A 20,243-nucleotide genomic window follows, 5' to 3' on the forward strand; every position below is an offset into this window, starting at 1 on the left:
TAGGTGGCTCAGATCATTGCAACACCAACTCCTGTTGCTTTGCCCCCTCATTCCATGCCTATGGCCTCCAGGGAGTTGCTTATGACAAGTTGACTGAGGGACAAGAACTCAAGCCTGGATTGTAGATGTGTTGTTGTTTAGTTGCTCAGTCATGTCCGACCTCATGAACAGCAGCATACCAGGCTTCACTGTCCTTCATAATCTCCCAGAGTTTGCTCAAACTCATGTCCACTGAGTCAATGATGCCATCCAACCATCTCATCCTCTGTCACCCCCTTGTCCTTCTGCCCCCAATCTTTCCCAGCATCAGGGTCTTTTCCAATGAGTTAGGCCTTCACATCAGGTGCCCAAAATATTGGAGCTTCAGCTCCAGCATCAGTCTTTCCAATGAATGTGCAGGGTTGATTTCCTTTGGGATTGACTGGTTTTATCTCCTTGCTGTTCAAGGGACTCTCAAGAGTCTTCTCCAGCACCACAGTTTGAAAGCATCAGTCTTCAGCACTCAGCCTTTTTTATGGTCCAACTCTCATATCTATACATGACTACATGTGGTGGAAACACCACAGCTTTGGTTATACAGACCTTTGTCAGCAAAGTGATGTCTCTGCTTTTTACTACACTGCCTAGGTTTGTCATGGCTTTTTTTCCAAGGAGCAAGTGTCTTTTAATTTCATGGCTGAAGTCACTGCCCACAGTGATTTTGGAGCACAATAAAATTAAGTCTGTCATTGTTTCCATTTTTTCCCCATCTATTTGCCATGAAGTGATGGGACCAGATGCCATGGTCTTAGTTTTTTGAATGTTGAGTTTCAAGCCAGCTATTTCACTCTTCTCTTTCACCTTCATCAAGAGGCTCTTTAGTTCCGCTTTGCTTTCTATTGTTAGGGTGGTGTCATCTGCATATCTGAGGTTATTGATATATTGTAGATAGGTGTATATGATATGCTGGTACCACATGAAAGTGGATGGCTAGAGCCTTATAGCTCTGCTCAGGGTCCGGGGGCTTGTGAAGACAGTGGTGAAGGAAAATCCTCCCACTGGTTAGAAATTGAAGCAGGATATATGACTGTACCCTAAGTCTGGGGTGAGAGATGGCTAGAGTAGAGACCTACACTGATACTTGGGCAGCTGCTGATGGTTTGGCTGAATGGTCAGGACCTTGAAGACTGGTGACAAGGAAATCTTGGACACAGATATGTGGGTGAACCCCTCTAAACAGGTGCAGATTGAAGACAGTTGTCTCCCATGTCAATGCCTCCAAAGGGTGGCCACTATAGAGGATCTCACTAATCAAGTAGACAAAATTCTGTGCTATGTGGCTATCAGAGAGCTTCTTTACACAGCTGCCATGGTGCCTGCTCTATGAATGCCCATGAATGAAGAGGCCATGCAGCAGAGACAGAGGATGTGGCCATAACAGAACTCCCTCTCTGAAGGCTGAGCTGGCTAATGCTACTGCTGAGGGCCTGATCTGCAAGTGCCAGCGATTCTGATGTGGTGAGAAATGAATTTTGCCAGAAGGGAATATAAACCTTGTCAAACTGAGCTGGTTGGGACATCTTATGAGTTCCCTTATTAAGTTAAATGTTTTGATATAGGTTCATGTTTTATTTTCACGGGAGTCATGATTTTATATTTTTGAACTTTTTATTTTAGCAGCAAGCACAGTTGTTTCTTAGATTTGGAGTAGCCTGGGTGTTAGTAGTAAATCTTCTGGCCCTGCCATTGGTTAGTATCAGCTGAATCAAACAAATGAATAAATAACCTCCACACAGAACTTCTTATCCAGTTTGCAGTCAGACTTGGCTATAATCCCTGCTCTGCCACTTGGAAGCTGTGCAACTGTGAAAAAAGTTTTTCAGCTCTCCCGGCCTCAATTTCCTAATGTAAGAAATGGATGTGATGAACTGTCTGCATCATAGGTTGTTACAAGGGTTACATGAGTTGGTATGTACAAAGGCTTTAGCATACTGCTTGACACATAGTAAAAGCTCTTTACAGAGGAGCTTATATTATTGATATGAATTGATCAAGGTTACCAGGCTCACTTGCACCACTTCTAACCCAAATGCAATTTGTGACATTTTTGGTGAGCCTTACCTATACGGTTTCTGGTTTTGATTTTAAAATACTGAAAGTAGCTAGAGACCACCTACTATTTTTTCATATACATTTTAACAGCTTTATTGTGATATAATTCATAATACCACAAAATTCACTTTTAAAGTATAGATTTCAGTGGGTTGTAGTATATTCCCAGTAGTGCAACCATCACCACTGTGTAATTTCATTATCTCAAAGGATATCCAATCTCCTCAGTAACCACTGATCTACTTTCTGTCGCTATGGATCTGCCTATCATGAAAGTGGCACATTTCGTGTAAATGGAATCATTCACTATGGGGTCCTGTGTGCCCGGCTTCTTTCACCTGGTATGTTTTCAAAGCTCATCCATGTTGGAGCTTGAATCAGTACTTAATTCCTTTGTATTGCTAAAAAATATCCCATTGTATAGATAGACCACATTTTGGCTATCCATTCATCAGCAGTTGAACCTTTGAATTGTTCCACTTTGAGTTGCTCTGAACATTTGTGCTCAAGTTTCTGTGTGGACATGTTTTCATTTCCCTCAGGTACACGCCTAGGAGGGGAAGGCCACCTATTACTGGGGAACACAGACGGGTTGGAAACAGCGACTTCTGGTTCCTGGTTTACATGAGTAACCAGGCAAATGTTAAGCATTCCCCAGTGGTGTGTTGGTCAGATAACCTGGGGTTCAAAGATAGGCAATTTTTGTTGTCACAGTCTTTGCATAAATGTTCATACCATATTTGCACTGAGTTTTTCTTATGTATGTGGTTAAATCAACCAGCACATTATTTCTGATCCCATCTCCTCCCTGGAGGGTCTGCATCCTTTTCGCAACTACAGAAACATATTCATTTCACTTCTTTCACCAGAATTACTGTAAGTCCACGCACCGTGGAGACTGACCAGTCCTGAAGGCCAGCCTAGCTAGCACCAAGCCCTGGTTAGAGAAAAAGGCGTTGGCAGATGCTCTGAAGACTGACCTGATTCTCCCCTCTCACTGGTGAGAGAGCACGTGCTCCCAAAGGATCTACAGACAAGAAGATTCACTGAGACCCTTCCCCAGCTTGCCCCCTCATCAGAATTCCCAGCCCACTTCAGTCCTGCCTTATCCTGATCTCCAGGGAGGGGCCTTAGGGTCTGTGTGTTTAACTTGCTGTTGAGCCAGTGGGCACATGTGGGGAACGCAGATCTACAAATGCCTGCTCAGTCAGCAATCCTAGGCTTGGAGGGAAGCTCCAATCCCAGTGCCAGTTAATCTTTGAACTCAGCAGTTGGGCTTACCCCAGAATCCCAAGGGTCTTCCTTTGGAAAGACTGTCAAAGAGACAGCCCCCGCTGGTCTCTTGCCTTGCCCACTGCCTCTCTGTGCCCAGGTACGCTGCTTTCAAAGTCAGTATGACCCTGGGAGTCTTTCCAGGGGACTCTCCAAAGTCAAAACTATTTTCACAATAATACTGACTCCTTTTTTGTACGTGTGGCTTTTAAAACTCTCATTTTCTCAGGAGTTTTCAAGAGGCTACTGATGGGTGGTAGAATATGTGCTTCTGGAATCCTGTGTTTCATCATTTTTCTCAGTTTTCATTTCTAATATGATAAATATTGATAGATATAAGCCATATAAACAAGAAGCTCTTTGGGTCCTCAATAATTTTTAAGAGTGTAGAGATATCTTTAGATGAAAACATTGAGAACCACTAGCCTAGATGAATCTTTAATAATTACTATTTTGATACATGAGTAGGGACTGTAGGGGTGAGAGGAGAGGAAAGAATGAAAAAGGAGGAGAGTAGGGAGGAGGGGGAGAGGGAGGAGGAGGAGGGGGAGAGAGAGGAGGAGGAGGAGAGAGACAAGGAAAGAGGGGAAATAAGGAGAGAGAGGAGGGGGAGGATGGGAGGACAAGGGGAAGAATGTGGGAGAAGGGACAGGAGGAGTTGGAAGGGAGAGGATGAGAACAGCAAAGGTAAGAGGGAAGGAACTTTAGAGCTCTCCCATTTCCTAGATGAGGAAACTGAGGCTGAGAGGCATTTAGATATTATATATCCTGTAAAAGTGGAAAAGCTCGGTCTAAACCTTTGTCCCTATGCTGTCCCCCTCTTAAGATCAATCAAGGGTTAGCAGGATCACCTTCTAGCCAGATGGCCAAGCAACTAGGAGGCCAGGTTGCAACGGCCCTTACATCTTGTGCTCTTTTAAAGTCACTTACAATGCAGGGAAGGGTGTGGAGGAGGCCCAGGATAGGAAGAGGGAAGTGGATAATGGGTGGCTGCTCTGGCCCCGGGCTCACTGCAGAACCCCGAACCCAGACCCCCTTCTGGGAGGCCAGCCGCCCGCTCCCTCAAAGCAGCTGCCTTGGTTTTAGTGCACAGGTATTTCCCACACCACCTGTCATCACACACCTCCTTGTTAAACCCCTTCTCTGCCTAACCTTTCTCTTCGCTGGCTGGAAAGGGGGTGTCCAAGGCTGTGCACACCTGTGGGCACATCTGTTTGGCCCCTTCACCACAATGGTTTAGTACCTTTGCCTCCTAGTCTTCTAAAAAAAAAGAAAGCCTGATTAACAAACTCCACTCAGTATTATTTTCAATATGCAAAATACAATTTATTACCTAAAGTTTAATCCCTGAATCTCCATGTAGTCTGTATGTTCCCAACCACGTATTTCATCAATAATACTACTGAACAACACCCAAGTGAGACTACATACTTATAGGGGAGGTGGCTTACTGACCATGGGGGTGAGTGTTGGAGGGAATACTTTCTCAGGGCCCTGAAAGTCACTTTTCTGATTGTAAAGTTAGGGACTACTTTGCACATATACTGATGATACCTCCCACCTCTCCAAATATACATTGAATTTGCTTGCATCTGAGTGACTTCTCCTTTGCCCTGTCTTCCTTCACTTCTGGGAGGTCCAGGTCAGAGTGCAGACACATGGAAGGGTCTGTGGGAGACAGGGAAGGAAGTACCATAATGAGGAGCCCAGGAACAAACTCGGGAGAACCTTCTGGGAGCGGAGCTTGGGGATTTCACAGGACAAGTTGTGGGGCCAGCACTTCAGCAGCTGGCAGGAACTGGGTGGACCCGCTGCCCATTTCCCTGAGCCCCTGATCAGAATGGAGTCTGCTAAATGGAGAAGGTGCTGAAAGGTGTCCCTCTGGGCTATGCTCTGGCCCATCTTCTGTCTTGTTCTCAAGGTGGATAGAGCAGCAGAGATGGAGTGGGTGCAGGTTGGGGGAGGTGAGTAGGAGCCTTTCACATGGTCTCTCTCTACTCCAGGACCTACTGTGTAGTAAAACCCTTAGTAAATGTTTTCTTGGCAAATGATTGAATATAACCATTATGTTTATTTTAAGAGTTTATGGAAAAGCTGGCCTGGGGAATTTCTGACTCATTTTGATATCTGAATGAGTAGTTTTGCCGGTGGGCCTGGTGCACCCCCTGAGGTTTACAGGCCTATCAGATGGCTCCAGGTCTGGAAAGGCCTCTGCAAGCAGCAGAACCTGGGGCTGGGCCTGCAAAGCCAGACGAGAGAAGGGAAGAGAAGGAGAAGGGCCAGGCTGCAGCAGGGCCATGAGAGGGGACCGAGGATCTGGGGGACTCAGCACACACAGCCCTCAGACAACACAAGGACATGGCCCGGCAGACCCAACCACCCAGAGGGCAAGCCTCACCCAGGAATGGTTTTTGGTTTGAGGTGACCTTTTATTTCCCTAAGTGATGAATCCCGTCTTTATGAATGAGGAATTTTCTAAAACAAAGGATAAGCTTCTACACTTGAAAATAAGGGATCCTACAACTAAAGCACTTGGTATCTTCCAGAAGGATCTGATGAATTTTAAATAAAGGCAGGATATTATGTTTTTTTCCTCCATATAAGTGAAGCAAAGACATCATCATTCAAGAGCTAACAATCTGTGTATGTCATTACACTTGCAATGCAATAAATATGAGTATAATTGATATGGACAAGATTCACTTTAGCTTGAGTAGATGCTACTAATCCTAATACATCTAATACCACAAATAGGTTTTTAAATAAGTTTACTGTCCTCTGTTCCCACATAGAACGGTTTTGGTTCCTCTGAGAAGCGTTTGTGTCCCAAACAGCACTCAGCTTTTCCCTCTAATGACAGAAAATGTCCCGTCCTCCCGATACAAGCCACCATCACAAGAAACATAGATCAAACCTGTCTATTCTACCCATATCTCTGCTTCATTTGTAACACGGAAATGTTTTACCTGAAAAAAAAAAGACAAGAGGAAGCAAGGCTGAAAAGGATACTTTCACAATAAAAACACATGTAAAAGAACTGATTTTGTCTTATTACATTTGGAATTGGAATTTTCTTCTAAGACCAAGTAACGTGGTCCTCACATAGTCCATTAAAATCAGCAGTTCCTGGGGAAGGTTTCAAATGTCAGAATGCACACTGAGAAAAATCAGCTTTTAAAGTGCTCCAAAAAAAAAATCTTGATTCCAGGAAACAAAACGGGATATAGTAAATGGTCAATTCTACTGGGAATAGTAGAATTCTACCAGGAATAGAGAATGAGTTTGAGACTAGTATAATTTATAATAATCTTAAAAACAGATATATTTGCAAAAATGTTCAAAATGAAAAACACTGTGCTGGAAGGTGTTTTCATAGTGTTGGAGGTTCACACCGGGATCTTTCCAGGGTGATGGTTTTAATAGTAATGTTGGAGGCGTTTGGTGAACTGTCAGTCATGGAGCTGCTCACTTGAAGCTAAGTTGCAAGAAACTCTCAGACCCTCTAGAAGTAAGATCTATTTACATGTGATGAGTTCAGGTTCTATTTTCAGGTGCCCATGTGCACTGTGATTAAGCCCAGACCTGCAAAGACACAGACAGACAATATTCAGTCTGTTTTCCAGTTGACATTTGTAAAACCTGAGTTTAAAGACAGAATATCAAAATTTTTAATACACAAACATACACACTGCATCCAAAATAGAGCACTCACATGTCTCAGAAGGATAATACTTCATTCCTAGCAACTCAAACGCGCTTCTTTGGCCCTCGCCTTCCCTCTCCCTTAGTTAACTGTCTGAAGGGCATCTGTGGCCCCCTTGCTGCTGCTGCTAAATCGCTTCAGTCATGTCCGACTCTGTGCGACCCCATAAACGGCAGCCCACCAGGCTCCCCCGTCCCTGGGATTCTCCAGGCAAGAACACTGGAGTGGGTTGCCATTTCCTTCTCCAGGCCCCCTTGCTAAGGAATGGTAATTCTTAGACTGACAACTGGAATTCTCTGTACGCATCCAGCTCTCTGGGTATACTGACATGGCTTTATTAATTTATCAAACTCTTGCCCAGGATGATGGAATCACAACTTCACTGTTTATTTCATGAATTTTGAAAAAAATCCATTTATCCTAAGACTGGACTATTCAATTACTCATTTTAGAAATGACATACACTTCTTAGGATAATATGCAGCATCAAATGACCAGCTACTTTTCTAGACAGTCTTTGAAATTCTCTCCCTCCCCTGACCCTGTGTCCAGCAAACAATCTTAAGCTATGTCCCAAATTTGTTCAATCCTACTTAAGTCCCTCCATCAAAAGATTTACCTTCAATCAGACCCCTAAAACCTTTGGCAGATAAATATCTGCCTTTGCTCTCTCCTTCTGAAATGCTAAGATGACTGTCAAGCTTGTGATCTTCCACAGTGAAGTAAGTTTTGCTTGCTGAACAGTTATTTTGGTGGCATTTCTAGGGAGCCAACACCTGACACAGTCATGGAGCTCTTTGAGAATCTAATAAAGCCATACGGACACTATTCCTGGAAAAATGCACACATATACACAATTTAGCATGTAACTGCACAGACTTCATAGGTCTCCTGAAGCCTCTGTGTGAACTTCACAGGGGTCTGTGACTGGGATAAGGATCTTGGTGCTCCTGGGAGGTGAGATTGGAAATTGGATTTGTCACAGGCTGGAATCAGACTTTTAGGGTATCTGTGTTGGAATACCTGCATTGATGGGGAACTCACTACCTCCCAAGGCAAATCATTCCTCTGTGGCTACAGACTTGAAATTAGAGCTCTCTTTTGGCTGCCCAGGCCCATCCTAGCTTACTCTGACCTCTCTGCTTTCAAGAAGACCAATCCCGCCTGCTCTCACACACACAGTAATGTAGAACAAGCTTCTCTTACTCTGAGGGTATGATCCCATGATCCTGAGCAAAAGGCAGTCCCATCAGGGGAAACTCGTAGAGTACTAACACGGTTTTCATGTCCAAACAAGATGGAGACTCGAGACCCCTTGAGGACATCCCAGACGTTGATGGTATAATCATTGTATCCAGCAAACAGCAGGCGACCTTAAAGCAAGAGGTAACATGGTTACTCAACCAGCTCCTTCCTTTTGATTTTCTTTTCATGACGCTCATTCATGTGCTCGTTCACTCATTCAATAAACAGTGCTTTAGTGCCCACTATATACCAGGCATTGTGGTTTGCCCTGGGGATTCAAAGAGGAGAAAGCACAGTTGCTGGCCCCTGTGGAGGGTGCTGGTGGGCGGGCTGACTCATGTATCATTGCACGCTGTGTGGAAGGGGCTGTAATGGAAGTGCTCAGCTATGTGTTAAGTGCTATGTGATCACAGAGGCAAGGGGATCAAAGAGGATACTATGGGAGAAGCACTATCTGAGTTGGCCTTGGAGAGTTGAATAGGAGTTTGCCATGCAGAGAAGGGAGGGAAAATGACGTTCCAGGGAGCAGCAGCAGCACAAAGGCACAGTTGCACGACTGGAAGGTGTCTGGGAGAATTGAATGGTCCACGGACACAATGTGCCAGTGCTGCCCTGACTTTCCCTGGTAGCCTCTCCAGCTGCGAAGGCAGAGGCGACGTGAGCTTCGGGGCAACAAGAAGGGGACTCTCGCTTCACTCCTTCCACCTCTGAAAAAAGTCCCTTTTCAAGTGTCAAGGGGGAAATGGAAGGCTGGAGAGGAAATGCCTAAAGGCATAGCAGATGGAGTTCTGATATATCATTGTTCTGAAGAAGAGTGTTAGATGGGCCCAGCCTTCATGTATGGGCTGGGGAAGCTGCTTCAGGCTGGGCAAAATGTGGTGTCAAAAATGCATTGGAGGAAAACCAGTGCAGGCTAGACTCTCAGCAGGTGGAGCCATAGGAAGTTCAGCTGAGGGGAAGCCTGACGGATTTTCTGAGGTCCCGTTTCACAGTCCCAGGAAAACCTTACCACTGAGGGAGAAGTCCACGCTGGAAGCTCCAAAGATGATGCTCTCTTTGGAATAGATGGCGACCTCCCTGTCTGCCCGGAGGTCATAGAGGCGACACTGGGGTGACAAAGAGGACAAAGAGGCACTTGTTTCTGGGTCCTGTTTGGTGCATCAGTGATCACAGAGCTACAGGCAGGTGCCGGTAGCTTGTGTGGTTTGAGGGTCAGGGGGAAAACCTTTCTCTTTCTCTCAGTGTTTTCTTCCTCAATCCCAATTCTTATTATATCCCCATGAAGCACTGGAGACTCGAAGAAACAGCAAAGGCAGATTTCTTTAGTACAAAAAACAAAATGTAAGCCTTCTTTTTTTCTGATAAGGAATATGTGTTCATTGTAGAAAATTCAGAAAATCTCAGAAATGCATAAAGAAGGAAATCCTAGAGATATTTACTAACACCTGGCTATTTCCTTCAGTTTTAATCTACTTTAAAAAAATTACTTATTTGGCTGCAACAGCTTAGTTGTGGCACGCACAGGGTCTTCAGTCTTTATTGTGGCATGTAGCATCTTTAATTGCAACACGTGAGATCTAGTTCCTTTATCAGGGATCAAACCTGCGACCCCTGCATTGGGAGCTCGGAGTCTTAGCTACTGGACCATCAGGGAAGTCCCAGTCTTAATCTATTTTACGTGTGGATTTAAATGGGGTGGCTGTTTCATTATTGCTTCAATAATAATCTTCAAAAAATAGGATTAATGTGGTTGTTATATTCCTCATGTGGATAGATCAGAATCTACTTAGCCATACTCTGCTAAGTGTCTTGATTGTGTCTAATTTTTCTCTTTTATAAATAAAATTATGAGGAAGCCATGATCATTCTGCTATCAAAATCTTTATATGTATCTTTAATATTTTCTCAGAATAGCTAAGGAATGGAATCCTTAGAATTGTTTCCAAGAAATTACAAAGGATAAGGAAAGCTTTTAAAATTCCCAAAATCTATGCCCTTATATTTTGTTAAATATTTGGCATACAGAAGTTTTAAATTTTCATTATTAACAAACTCTCAGTCTATTCCTTGTCATTTCTTTCACAATAGCAAACTAAGGTTAAATTCATTATTTAATAAGATATTTGCTATTTTGAGAGCACAGTAAGGTTGTGCCTACTGAAAAACAGGTCAACATTATTTTGCAACTAGTATCAAAAGACTTAAAATTAGGCCAGTTTTTGACTCATCAAGTTTATGTATGAGAATTCATCCTAAGGAAACAATAAGAGAGGTACCAAAAATACTTGCTTATAGCAGAGTTTTTAACAGGGAAAAAAAACCCTAAAAAAAACCTAAATGTCCCCAGATTGAAGATTGGTTAGTAAATGATGACATATCCATAATATGGAAAACTATTCAATCATTAAGAATATATAATGTAGGAAAGTATTTATTGGCATGAGAAAATGTTCACAATCTATTGCTAAGTGCAAAAAGCAAATTATAAAACAGCATTTGTTTAAAAACTAAAAAGACAGAAAGGAATTTACTCAACTGTGATTTTTCTTGTATAGAATGATTAACAAAATTTAGTTTTTTCCCCCTAAGTTTTCTTTATAGAAGTCATATCAGTTCTGTAATCAGGAAAACAATTATTTTTGAAACATAAAATTAAGTCAGCATATCTCTCCTTCAAATAGGAAAAGCTCTTGAGGACTTAAACATACCGTAGCATCATCTGATCCTGAAGCAAAGGCATCTCCACTTGGGTAGTACCTGCAGAGAGGAAGTGTGGGGAGAAGGCACTTAGAGCCGTGATTCCCAATCCTGGGTGACCATCAGAAGCCTCTGGGAAGGCCGGCCCACGCTGGGCCCTCGGACTCTAGGGACACAAGGACTACTCATTACAGAGACCAGAAACGGAGGCTCAGCAGGAAGGCCCCACTGGCCTACCTTAGTTTCTTCTCTGTAAACAGGGGACAGTGACACTGGCCTTGCAGAGTGTTGGTGAGGATAAATGAGACAATATGTCTATTTGTATCTGACACTGAACACAGGCAGATGCCTATATCCTTACTTTCCCTTGATCACACACCCCATTCCAAAGGCTTGGCCAGAGGTCAGGGATAAGACAGTGCTTACAAACACAGACGCTGCAATTGGATGAAAGGGGACTACACTGGCCACTCACTACAGGGGATACTTTTGGCAAGCGACTTCGACTGGCCCAGCCTCAGTTTCTTCATCTGAAAAGTGAGGAGGATAATGCACATTTCCTATTGTAAAGACTGAATAAGACAGTATACACACAAAAAAATGGCATGGGGCCAGATAAAATGAATGCAATTAATGATATGATTACTGTTACAGTCATCCTCTCCTCAATAATCAGGCCTCTGGAGAGAGGGTACTGTAAGTTGAGACCTGATGAATATCAGAAGAGGGTTCTGGGTTGAGGGGACAGCATGGGTGAGAGAATATGCAATTTTAAGCTGTTATTTCATGAATATATAGGAATTTATTTTTGTAGCTTTATAGTCTATCTTGTATCTTAATAATTTCACTTACTGTAGTAATTTCTCAAATTATTTCCTTGGATTTTCTAGGTACTCTCTACACATCTGCAAAAAATGATAGTTTTTTCCCCTTCCTACATTTAAGGTCAGTGAGCTAGAAAATTCTTATTAACATTTCTACTAATAAAGTAATTATTCTTACTGTGTTCTAGCTTTTAAGGGGAATAAGTCTAGTGCTTTCCTCTAAGTATAATGAAGATTCTTCAGTGGTTACACTTTAAATGCTGTCCTGATGGTGCCATCTTCCAAATGTATATGTTAACTCCTGACCTCTCTCTTGGAATCCAGTTCCCAGATCCGGCTACCTACTTGACGTCTCCACTTGGTCATACAATAGCATCTCAAGCTTGGCTAGCCCAAGACAGAACTCCAGAATCCATGTGCAACCATTGCCTTCTCCCTGCACTGCTTCCAACCCTCCCGGATTTAGCAAATGGATCAGGGTTTATGTCCCTTATAACAGATTCAGGTTCCCTGAGCTCAGGATTCTCCTCCTGAAATGCAACCCCTTGAATGTGCAGGTGTCATTTAGTCCTTTTCATGTCACCCTGTGATACTGGAGCTTGGATAACTAGCATAGCTACCACCATCACTATTGGTAATCAACTATCCTTCATCTCTAACCCAGGAATCTTATGCCTTTTACCAGCACCCATGAAACTCTGGAAGCCTTACTTGATAGCCTGCAATCAGGGTAAAATCTCAAATCCTTCCCAATTCTAGACATTTCTATCCTCACTGTGTCTTCTTTAGTTTCAGCCACCATCACTTCTATCTGGAACTCACACAACAGCCTTCTAACTGGCTATAATACTTCCATTCTCATTCCCCTACAATGCATTCTCCATACAGCAGCCAGAGTGATCTTTTAAAGACAAAACTTGTATCATGTTAGCCACCTCAAGTGGTCACCTGGCCTTTTGTTAGGTCCCTGAGCATCTCATCTCCCTGATCCTCCTCCCAGCTCTTTGAAAGCCTGGCTCCTTCACTATCCTGGTATCAATTTAAACATCAATTTCTCAGAGATGCCTGACCAGTCAAAGAAATAACCTATCTCCATCACAGTTCCCTGTTTTACTTTTCAATGGAACTTATCAGTATCTTTGTATACTGTACATTTATCTGTGCTTTGTCTTATTTGTCTCCTATAGGAAAGTAGAAAATTTTTATCTTGTTTAAAACAATATTCCCAGTTCCTGGAATAATGTTCAACAGATAAGTACTTAATAAATATTGGTTGAATGAATGAACAAAAAACACTGACTTCCTTTAGACAGGAAATAGCCATTGCTCCTGGTGAAATTACATTGAAATGCTCCAAGAAACCTGGAGTATTGTTCAGTCTCACCACACATCAGCTGTTATTGCTGGAAAAGCCTCTCTCAGCAAAGTAAATTGAGGCTGGAGGCTAAGCATTAGCCCAGGCTAGGAGACAGCAGAAAATAGAGAAGCAATGAGAACATTCTACTCACGGACCGGACACTATTGATGTCAGATTCGTGTGTTTCAAAGGCCTGCACGCACTGTCCAGAGCGCATGTCCCACACCATGGCTTTCTTGTCACATCCCTGCAAACGTAAAGTTACCCCAAGTTATGACTACTGCAAGGACTGCCCACAGACAGGTATGAGTTCTGGTTATGTCACAGAGATCATTCAGTTCCCATTAGTAAAGGGCTCTGACAACATGCTTTTTTTTTTCCCTAAGACTAGCTTTCTTTAAGGCCACTTCCCTCTGACCTCAGGAGGTCAGAGCTAGGTCCTAGGGTAGGGGGAGCAAAAGAAAGTACCCAGACACCCTTTTTAGCATGTTTTCTTCTCTGCCATCTTTCTAAATGGCTGCAAGTTCTCCAGGGCCTCCTTCTTCCTTTCCTCCTAGGCATTTCTCTTCATGTTTCCCCCTCCTCTTTATCTCTGCTTCTATAAGGCCAGAGGGGAGGGCAAGTGGACAGTGGGTATGGTGGGAGCCCCCAGGCTTGCCTCAGGGGTGTGGGGCAGCCTGAAGACAGGTGGACAGCCAGGTGCTCCTGGCCAGCTGCAGCCCAGCAGCCCAGTCAGGGGGCTGCCCATAGTCAACTGGGTGGCTCAGGCAAGTCACCTCCCTGGGTCTCGGCCTCAACACCTATAAAATGAACCCTCTCTGGGTAGCTAACATGACCCAGAGAATCAAAAACACCAAGTTTATGCATACTATCCTGCTTCTAGAAGCATTTTGATAAATTTTTGCAGAGCAGTCTGTGATTAAGCATGAGCTGTATAATTAGAGTCTCAAAGGACAAACAGAAGGAAACATGGGTTAAAATTAGACTGTTGGTTTCAACTCAGAGGAAGGGGTGGGTGAGGTACCATACTGATGTTTCAGAAAGACCTGCAATGGGGATTCAACTCTCCAACATCTTTACTGAGAATGCGGACAAAGGAATCAGAGTGTCTTCAAATCTTTGGAGGACCCTAAATCATGAAGTTTAATACTCTGAAAGAGAGAATATGATCTATAATGATATCAACAATCTGAAAAAACAGTGTAGTTGATTGGAGATAAATACAGTTATACAAAGACACGGGAATTAAACTTACACAGATGGGGCCAAATATTCAAGAAGAAAATCAGTGTCCCTGCCAATTAGAGGCTTCACAACCCTCACCTGAGGTCCAGAACTAAGAGGTGGGCAGCTTGGAACAAAGGGCCTTTATGTCTTCCAGTTGCAAACATCATTAGATGGTGTCTGCATCTCTGTCCCCTCCCACCACTGTCTCTTGACAGAGATGAGACAGGACCAGGGTCAGGTCAGCCAGCTCAGTTCTCCACACTTATTCCCAGATGTCCTAGAAATATTTGCCTCTCCTACTTGCATAACACACTGGAAACTCTTCCCTCTACTATTCATAATACAGTAGAATATATGGGGAGGTGGGGGGCAAGTGCTTTTGTGCCTTCTACACAATTTACAAAGGATGAAATGTGGTCAGGCAGCAAAGGTGGGTCCCAGGTGTCCTAACTCGTCTGGTGCTCCTTTGCCATGGTGGCCTGCCTGCCGACTCTGAGCCTTCAGACACACTGTTCCCTGTGCCTGGGAGTTGGAGGGGCTGGAGGCTGGCAGGGGTGGGGTGGGAGAGTGTCCCACTGATGCCAAAACCCTGATCACACCACAGCTATGCCTCACTGCTGTTTCTACCTGAGCCGCCTGGTGTCCTGGCTGCTGTCTCTACTGCTCTTGGATGCCAACTCTCTGCTACTCAGCCAAGGAGTCTCAGCCCCGCTCCAGGGGTGTCCTGTCTAGTCCCACAAATTGACAGGAAGTGCCACCCTGAGGCTCCCTGGGGGACAGAGGGCTCCTAGAGATCTTCCTGGGATCTTTACCCCAGACACGAAGGTGTTCCCGGTTTCTGATGGGGCCAGGTCCAGGCAGAGCACGTCGGCCCCATGCCCATGGAAGCTCTGCAGCAACTGCCCGCTCTCCACATCCCACAGGGCACATGTGCCGTCACCGCTCGCCGTCAGGATCTGCCGCCGGAAAGGACAGGAAGGGTGTCATTAGGCCCTCTGGGAAGCCAAGCAGATGCTTGCAGTTCCACAGGGAAGAGAAGGCTCCTCACACATACACACACACACACCCCTGCTGAATCTGGACTCTAGCACAGAACTCTTTCTCTAGTACTGAGAAAGACAGCCCATTTTTGACACCCTTGCTGTCGTGAGCTGTTTACATTCCTGTCCTCTTGCAGAGGATGAAATCTGGAGGCCTTCCTGCAATACCTGCCTGCCTGACATGTAGGAAGCACTCTGTGAACACCTGCTGAACAGAACCCTCAGCGGGTCCCACAGGCAGCCAAGCCTACCACTGAGCTTCCCAGACATTAGCGTGCACCCCACACCCAGAGGCTCCCTGGGCCACTGAGTGGTGCGGACACACACGTGCAGGGCCAAGGCCTTTGCTGTGTGCTGACCACGTCCAGGCCCTCCACTAGGTGGCAGGGTTGCAGAAAGACACTGCCTTGGTCGCTGCTCTCCTGGAGCTCTGTTAACAGGATTGGCAGGAAGCCCATCTAACTCCCTGTCCCCATGTTAATCAATTCCAGGGCAAGCCACACTTTCCCAGTGCTGCATTAGACAATACTGAGACCAAGTAAAAATAAACTAGCTGCTTGCTCCAGGAAATAACCTGATCCTGTGAGATTAAGACTCTGAACTAACTAAACAACTTATTAGCAGGACTAATAGCTTTGTAAAAAATTAATGAAACAGAGTGTGCTGTGCTAAGTCCCTTTAGTCATGTCTGATTCTTTGTGACTTCATGGACCACAGCCCACCAGGCTCCTCTTTCCATGGGTTTCTCCAGGCAAGAATACTGGAGTAGGTTGCCATTCCCTTCTCCAGGGAATCTTCCTGACCCAGGGATTGAGCCTAGGTCTCCTTCATTGCAGGTGGATTCTTTATCGTCTGAGCCATCAGGGAAGTCCTCAGTCTAGCTCTTTAATGGAAAATTTTCCTGGCATACTCTTTGATCAAAGAAATGAATAGTTTTTAAAAGTTAACAGTAAATTCTTAATCTTTAAAATATTTTAAATATTTGTGCTCTTCATTATAAGTAAAAATAAAATTTTAAAATCAAACATTCATTATGATAAATGCACTAAACAGATCCTCTAACTCCACTGTCACTCATTTATTTTGGATTGTATAGAACTTGCAGGTCTTATACCAGCCTTTTGAGGTTTTCATTTTTCACCTTAGATCCCAGGGCTGGAAGGAGGCTTAGTTCATGAGTTCAGTGGTACCCAGCAAAGGCCATGCATCTGAATTACCTGTGAAGCTTTGTGTTAATAATAAAATAATAAGAGCTAGCATTTATTGATATTTACCAGGGTTTATACCAAGTACTTCTGGAGAAGGAAATGGCAACCCACTGCAGGATTCTTGCCTGGGAAATCCTACGGACAGAGGAGCCTGGTGGGCTACAGTTCATAGGGTTGCAAAAGAGTCAGACACAATTTAGCTACTAAGCAACAACACCAAGTATTTTACATGAATCATCTCATTTAACCCTCAGAAAACCTCATGAGGGAGGAATATACTACCATCCTCACCTGTAGGTGAGAAAAACGAAACACAGGATAATAAAACCTGGTTTAGAACATCTTCTGTTGCTTTGGCTGCTCCTCACACCCAAAGACGTGAGGAATGGCCACGGCAGCAGCCAGGGCTACCGTGCCCCCTACTGCACAGACACGCGAGACTCCTGGTGGCGAACAACAGGGGCAAACGCTGCCCTCCCAGTCAGAACACGGCCCCCAGACAGCAACCGAACAGTTCCCCATCACCAGGTCTCCCGGGCACTGCCCTTGCTGGCCCGCCTCCTGACATCAGTCAGCTGAAACCAGAACGGGCTTTAGTCTGACTCAATCTCCTCCTTCAAATAAACCCAACCTGCCCCAGCCCCTGCAATGGCCGCCCACCGTCTGTAGGGTCAGCTCCGCCATGCAGGGCACGTAACCTACCCTCCTACCTCTCAGGCTGCCTGCCTCCCACAGTGCTCCCCTCACACCTCACTGGCAACACAGTCCTCCAAGGCAGCCTCTCAAGGCATGTTTATGACCCCCCACTCCTGCTCCAGGCTCCCAGCCTCCCCGCTGTGCAGCCACCACTGGTAGCTGGCCATGTGGGTGGTGGCATCTACGAGGGTTTGTTGGAGAGAAGTGACAAGGGCAGTGTAGGATGTTTAGGATTCTGAAAGAAAATGGAGCCTATGTATTACCTCCACTTTGTGGCTTATTCAAAGTAGGGTACAGATTTTCTATATGAAGCCTTCTTTTTTCACATTTGTTAAAACAGAAGTCTAATATAGGTACAATGAGGTGTGTCAAGTACACAACTCTGAAAGTCAGCACCCAGAAGGACCTTGGGACCACTTCTCCCACTCAAGATAGGAATTTCTACCACCCCAGAAGATTCCCTGATCCACTCCCACCCCTACCAACTCAATTAGAGGAGGAGGTTTGATATGGCAGGGAATTATTTCAACTGTACCAACAATTAACAGCCCCGACTCTACCCATTTCTGATCTTATTAAAAATGATAATGTAACTAGGAGTTCCCTGATGGGCTAGTGGTTTGGATTCCACACTTTCATCATTGTGGCCTGGGTTCAATCCCTTGTTGGGGAACTGAGATTCGGCAAGCCATGTGGTATGGTCAAAATTATTTTATATATATATATATATATATATATCATACTTGGGCTTTCCAGGTGGCACTAGTGGTAAAGAACTCGCCTACCAATGTAGTAGCTGTGGGTTTTAACCCTGGGTTGGGAAGATCCCCTGGAGGAGGGCATGGCAACCCACTCTAGCGTTCTTGCCTGGAGAATCCCATGGACAGAGGAGTCTGGTGGGATATGATCACAGGGTTGCAAAGAGCCAACTAAAGTGACTTAGTCTTCTATATAAAATTATATATATATATATATATAAATTATAGTACAGATAAAACCAGTGAGAAGCAACAGGAGCTTCCTCTTAGGGCCAACTGCTGGAGCACACACATTCTCCTGTAAAGAGGGACACTGGAACAGTTTCCTCACCTGCACCCCCTCTTTAGTTCTCCACGACTGAACTTGCTCCCCCTGCAGGCTGGCCCACCATCACCCAGGCCCCTGATTTACCTGCATGTCAGAGTTGGTGAAGCTGCAGGCCGACAGGTAGTTGGTGTGCATAGCAACAGACTTCTTTTTGGCAGCCATGTTTTCATTTTTGTCGAACGTCAGTGGATACACAGAACATTTATTATCCAAACCACTAGCAGGGAAAGACAGAAGTGTCAAATGTTAATACAGGGCAATAGAACATGTGTAACTTTCTCATTCACACACACTTTCAAAATGTTTTCCTTTGGCGGTATTATATGTTGTAACCTATCCCTAAACTTTTACTTTGAATATTTTAAAATTAATAGTAAAACCGAAAGAAAAATAGTACAACAAACTCCCAGATCCCTTCATGTGGATTCGCTAACTTAACATTTTGTTGCATTTGTGGGAGCAAATTCTGAACCATTTGAATGCAAGTTGCAGATATGACATACTACATCTAAATACTTCAATCTGCAAATTACATCTCCTAAAAATAAGACCATTCCTTTATAATCACTAACTCATTATCACATCTGAGAAAACTAACAAAAATTCCGTAACACCATGTAGTAAGCCATCCATATTCAATTTCCCAACTGTCTCAAGGATCCAGAGCCCAAATAGGTCTACACATTACATTCTGTTTTTATATCTTTTTAAGATTTTTTAATGGAGAAGGAAACGGCAACCCACTCCAGTATTCTTGCCTGGAGAATCCCAGGGACAGAGGAGCCTGGGGGCCTGCAGTCCATGGGGTTGCAAAGAGTTGGACACGACTGAGCGACTAAACAACAACAACAAGATCTTTTAATGCAGGACAGACACAGTTTTTGACTGTTTATAATGAGAGACTTCATTAGGTCATTTGTCTTAGAGAATGTCACACAGTCTGGATTTGTTGTGTTCAGAATGGCTACCCACTCCAGTATTCTTGCCTGGAGAATTCCATGGACAGAGGAGGCTGGTGGGCTACAGTCCATGGAGACACAAACAGCTGGACACAACAGAGCCACTAACACTTTCACTTTTATTAATGTTACATTTAAGTATAACATTTCTAGCAATAATACAAATGTGACTTTTTTGTGCATTTCTTTCCTACTGCTTCACTTTAGGAGGCTTGCCATGCCTCTCATCCCAAGATTGGTGGTGCCAACTTTGATTATTTGGTCAAAGTGGGGACCACAAGATCTTTCCACAGTAAGGGTGACTTGCTGGTGATTACAAGCATACCTTGTTCTACTGCATTTTGCATTTTTTACAAATTGAAGGTTTGTGGCGACCCTGCCTCAAGCAAGCCTATCAGTGTAAGTCTTCCAACAGCAATTTGCTCACTTCATGTCTCTGTGTCACGTTTTGATAATTCTCACAATATTACAAACCTTTTCATTGTTATTACATGTTTTATAGTGATCAGTCATCTCTGATGTTACTACTGTAATGGTTTAGGAATGCCACAAACTGTGCCCATTTACAATGGTGAACTTAATCGATAAATGCTGCATGTGTTCTGACTGCTCCACCGCTCAGCTGTTCCTCCATCTCTCTTCTTCCCCTCAGACCTGCCTATTTTCTGAGACACAACAATAATGAAATTCAACCAATTATTAACCCTACAATGGCCTCCAAGTGTTTAAGTGAAAGGAACCGTCACAAGTCTCTCACTAAATCAAAGGCCAGAAATGATCAAACTTAGTGAGGAAGGCATGTCAAAAGTGTTAAGATCCATTACTATCATCATTTCAT

General features: G+C 44.1%; 1 protein-coding gene across 3 annotated transcripts in view; it reads right to left on the reverse strand.

Annotated features, from left to right (window-relative positions):
• Positions 1-6,114: 6,114 nt before the first annotated feature.
• GNB5 (G protein subunit beta 5) overlaps positions 6,115-20,243 on the reverse strand; it is a 32,664-nt gene continuing 18,535 nt past the window's right edge. For 2 of the 3 annotated variants that reach the window (XM_086320965.1, XM_086320966.1), the window contains exons 5-11: positions 18,531-18,663; positions 15,229-15,372; positions 13,345-13,436; positions 11,020-11,068; positions 9,321-9,417; positions 8,273-8,439; positions 6,115-6,945 (exon numbers count right to left, since the gene is read on the reverse strand). In XM_086320965.1, the coding sequence (XP_086177091.1) occupies positions 6,934-6,945; positions 8,273-8,439; positions 9,321-9,417; positions 11,020-11,068; positions 13,345-13,436; positions 15,229-15,372; positions 18,531-18,663 (694 nt within the window). In that variant the 3' untranslated portion in view covers positions 6,115-6,933. Of the gene's footprint in view, positions 6,946-8,272; positions 8,440-9,320; positions 9,453-11,019; positions 11,069-13,340; positions 13,437-15,228; positions 15,373-18,530; positions 18,664-20,243 lie in introns of all 3 variants that reach the window. The other variant, XM_086320967.1, reaches the window with a different exon arrangement.

The sequence above is a fragment of the Bos grunniens genome, chromosome 10 (assembly GCF_055505025.1).
Source record: "Bos grunniens cultivar Pamir isolate PY7600 chromosome 10, Bosgru_T2T1.0, whole genome shotgun sequence".
In the NCBI taxonomy this organism is placed as follows: Eukaryota; Metazoa; Chordata; class Mammalia; order Artiodactyla; family Bovidae; genus Bos; species Bos grunniens.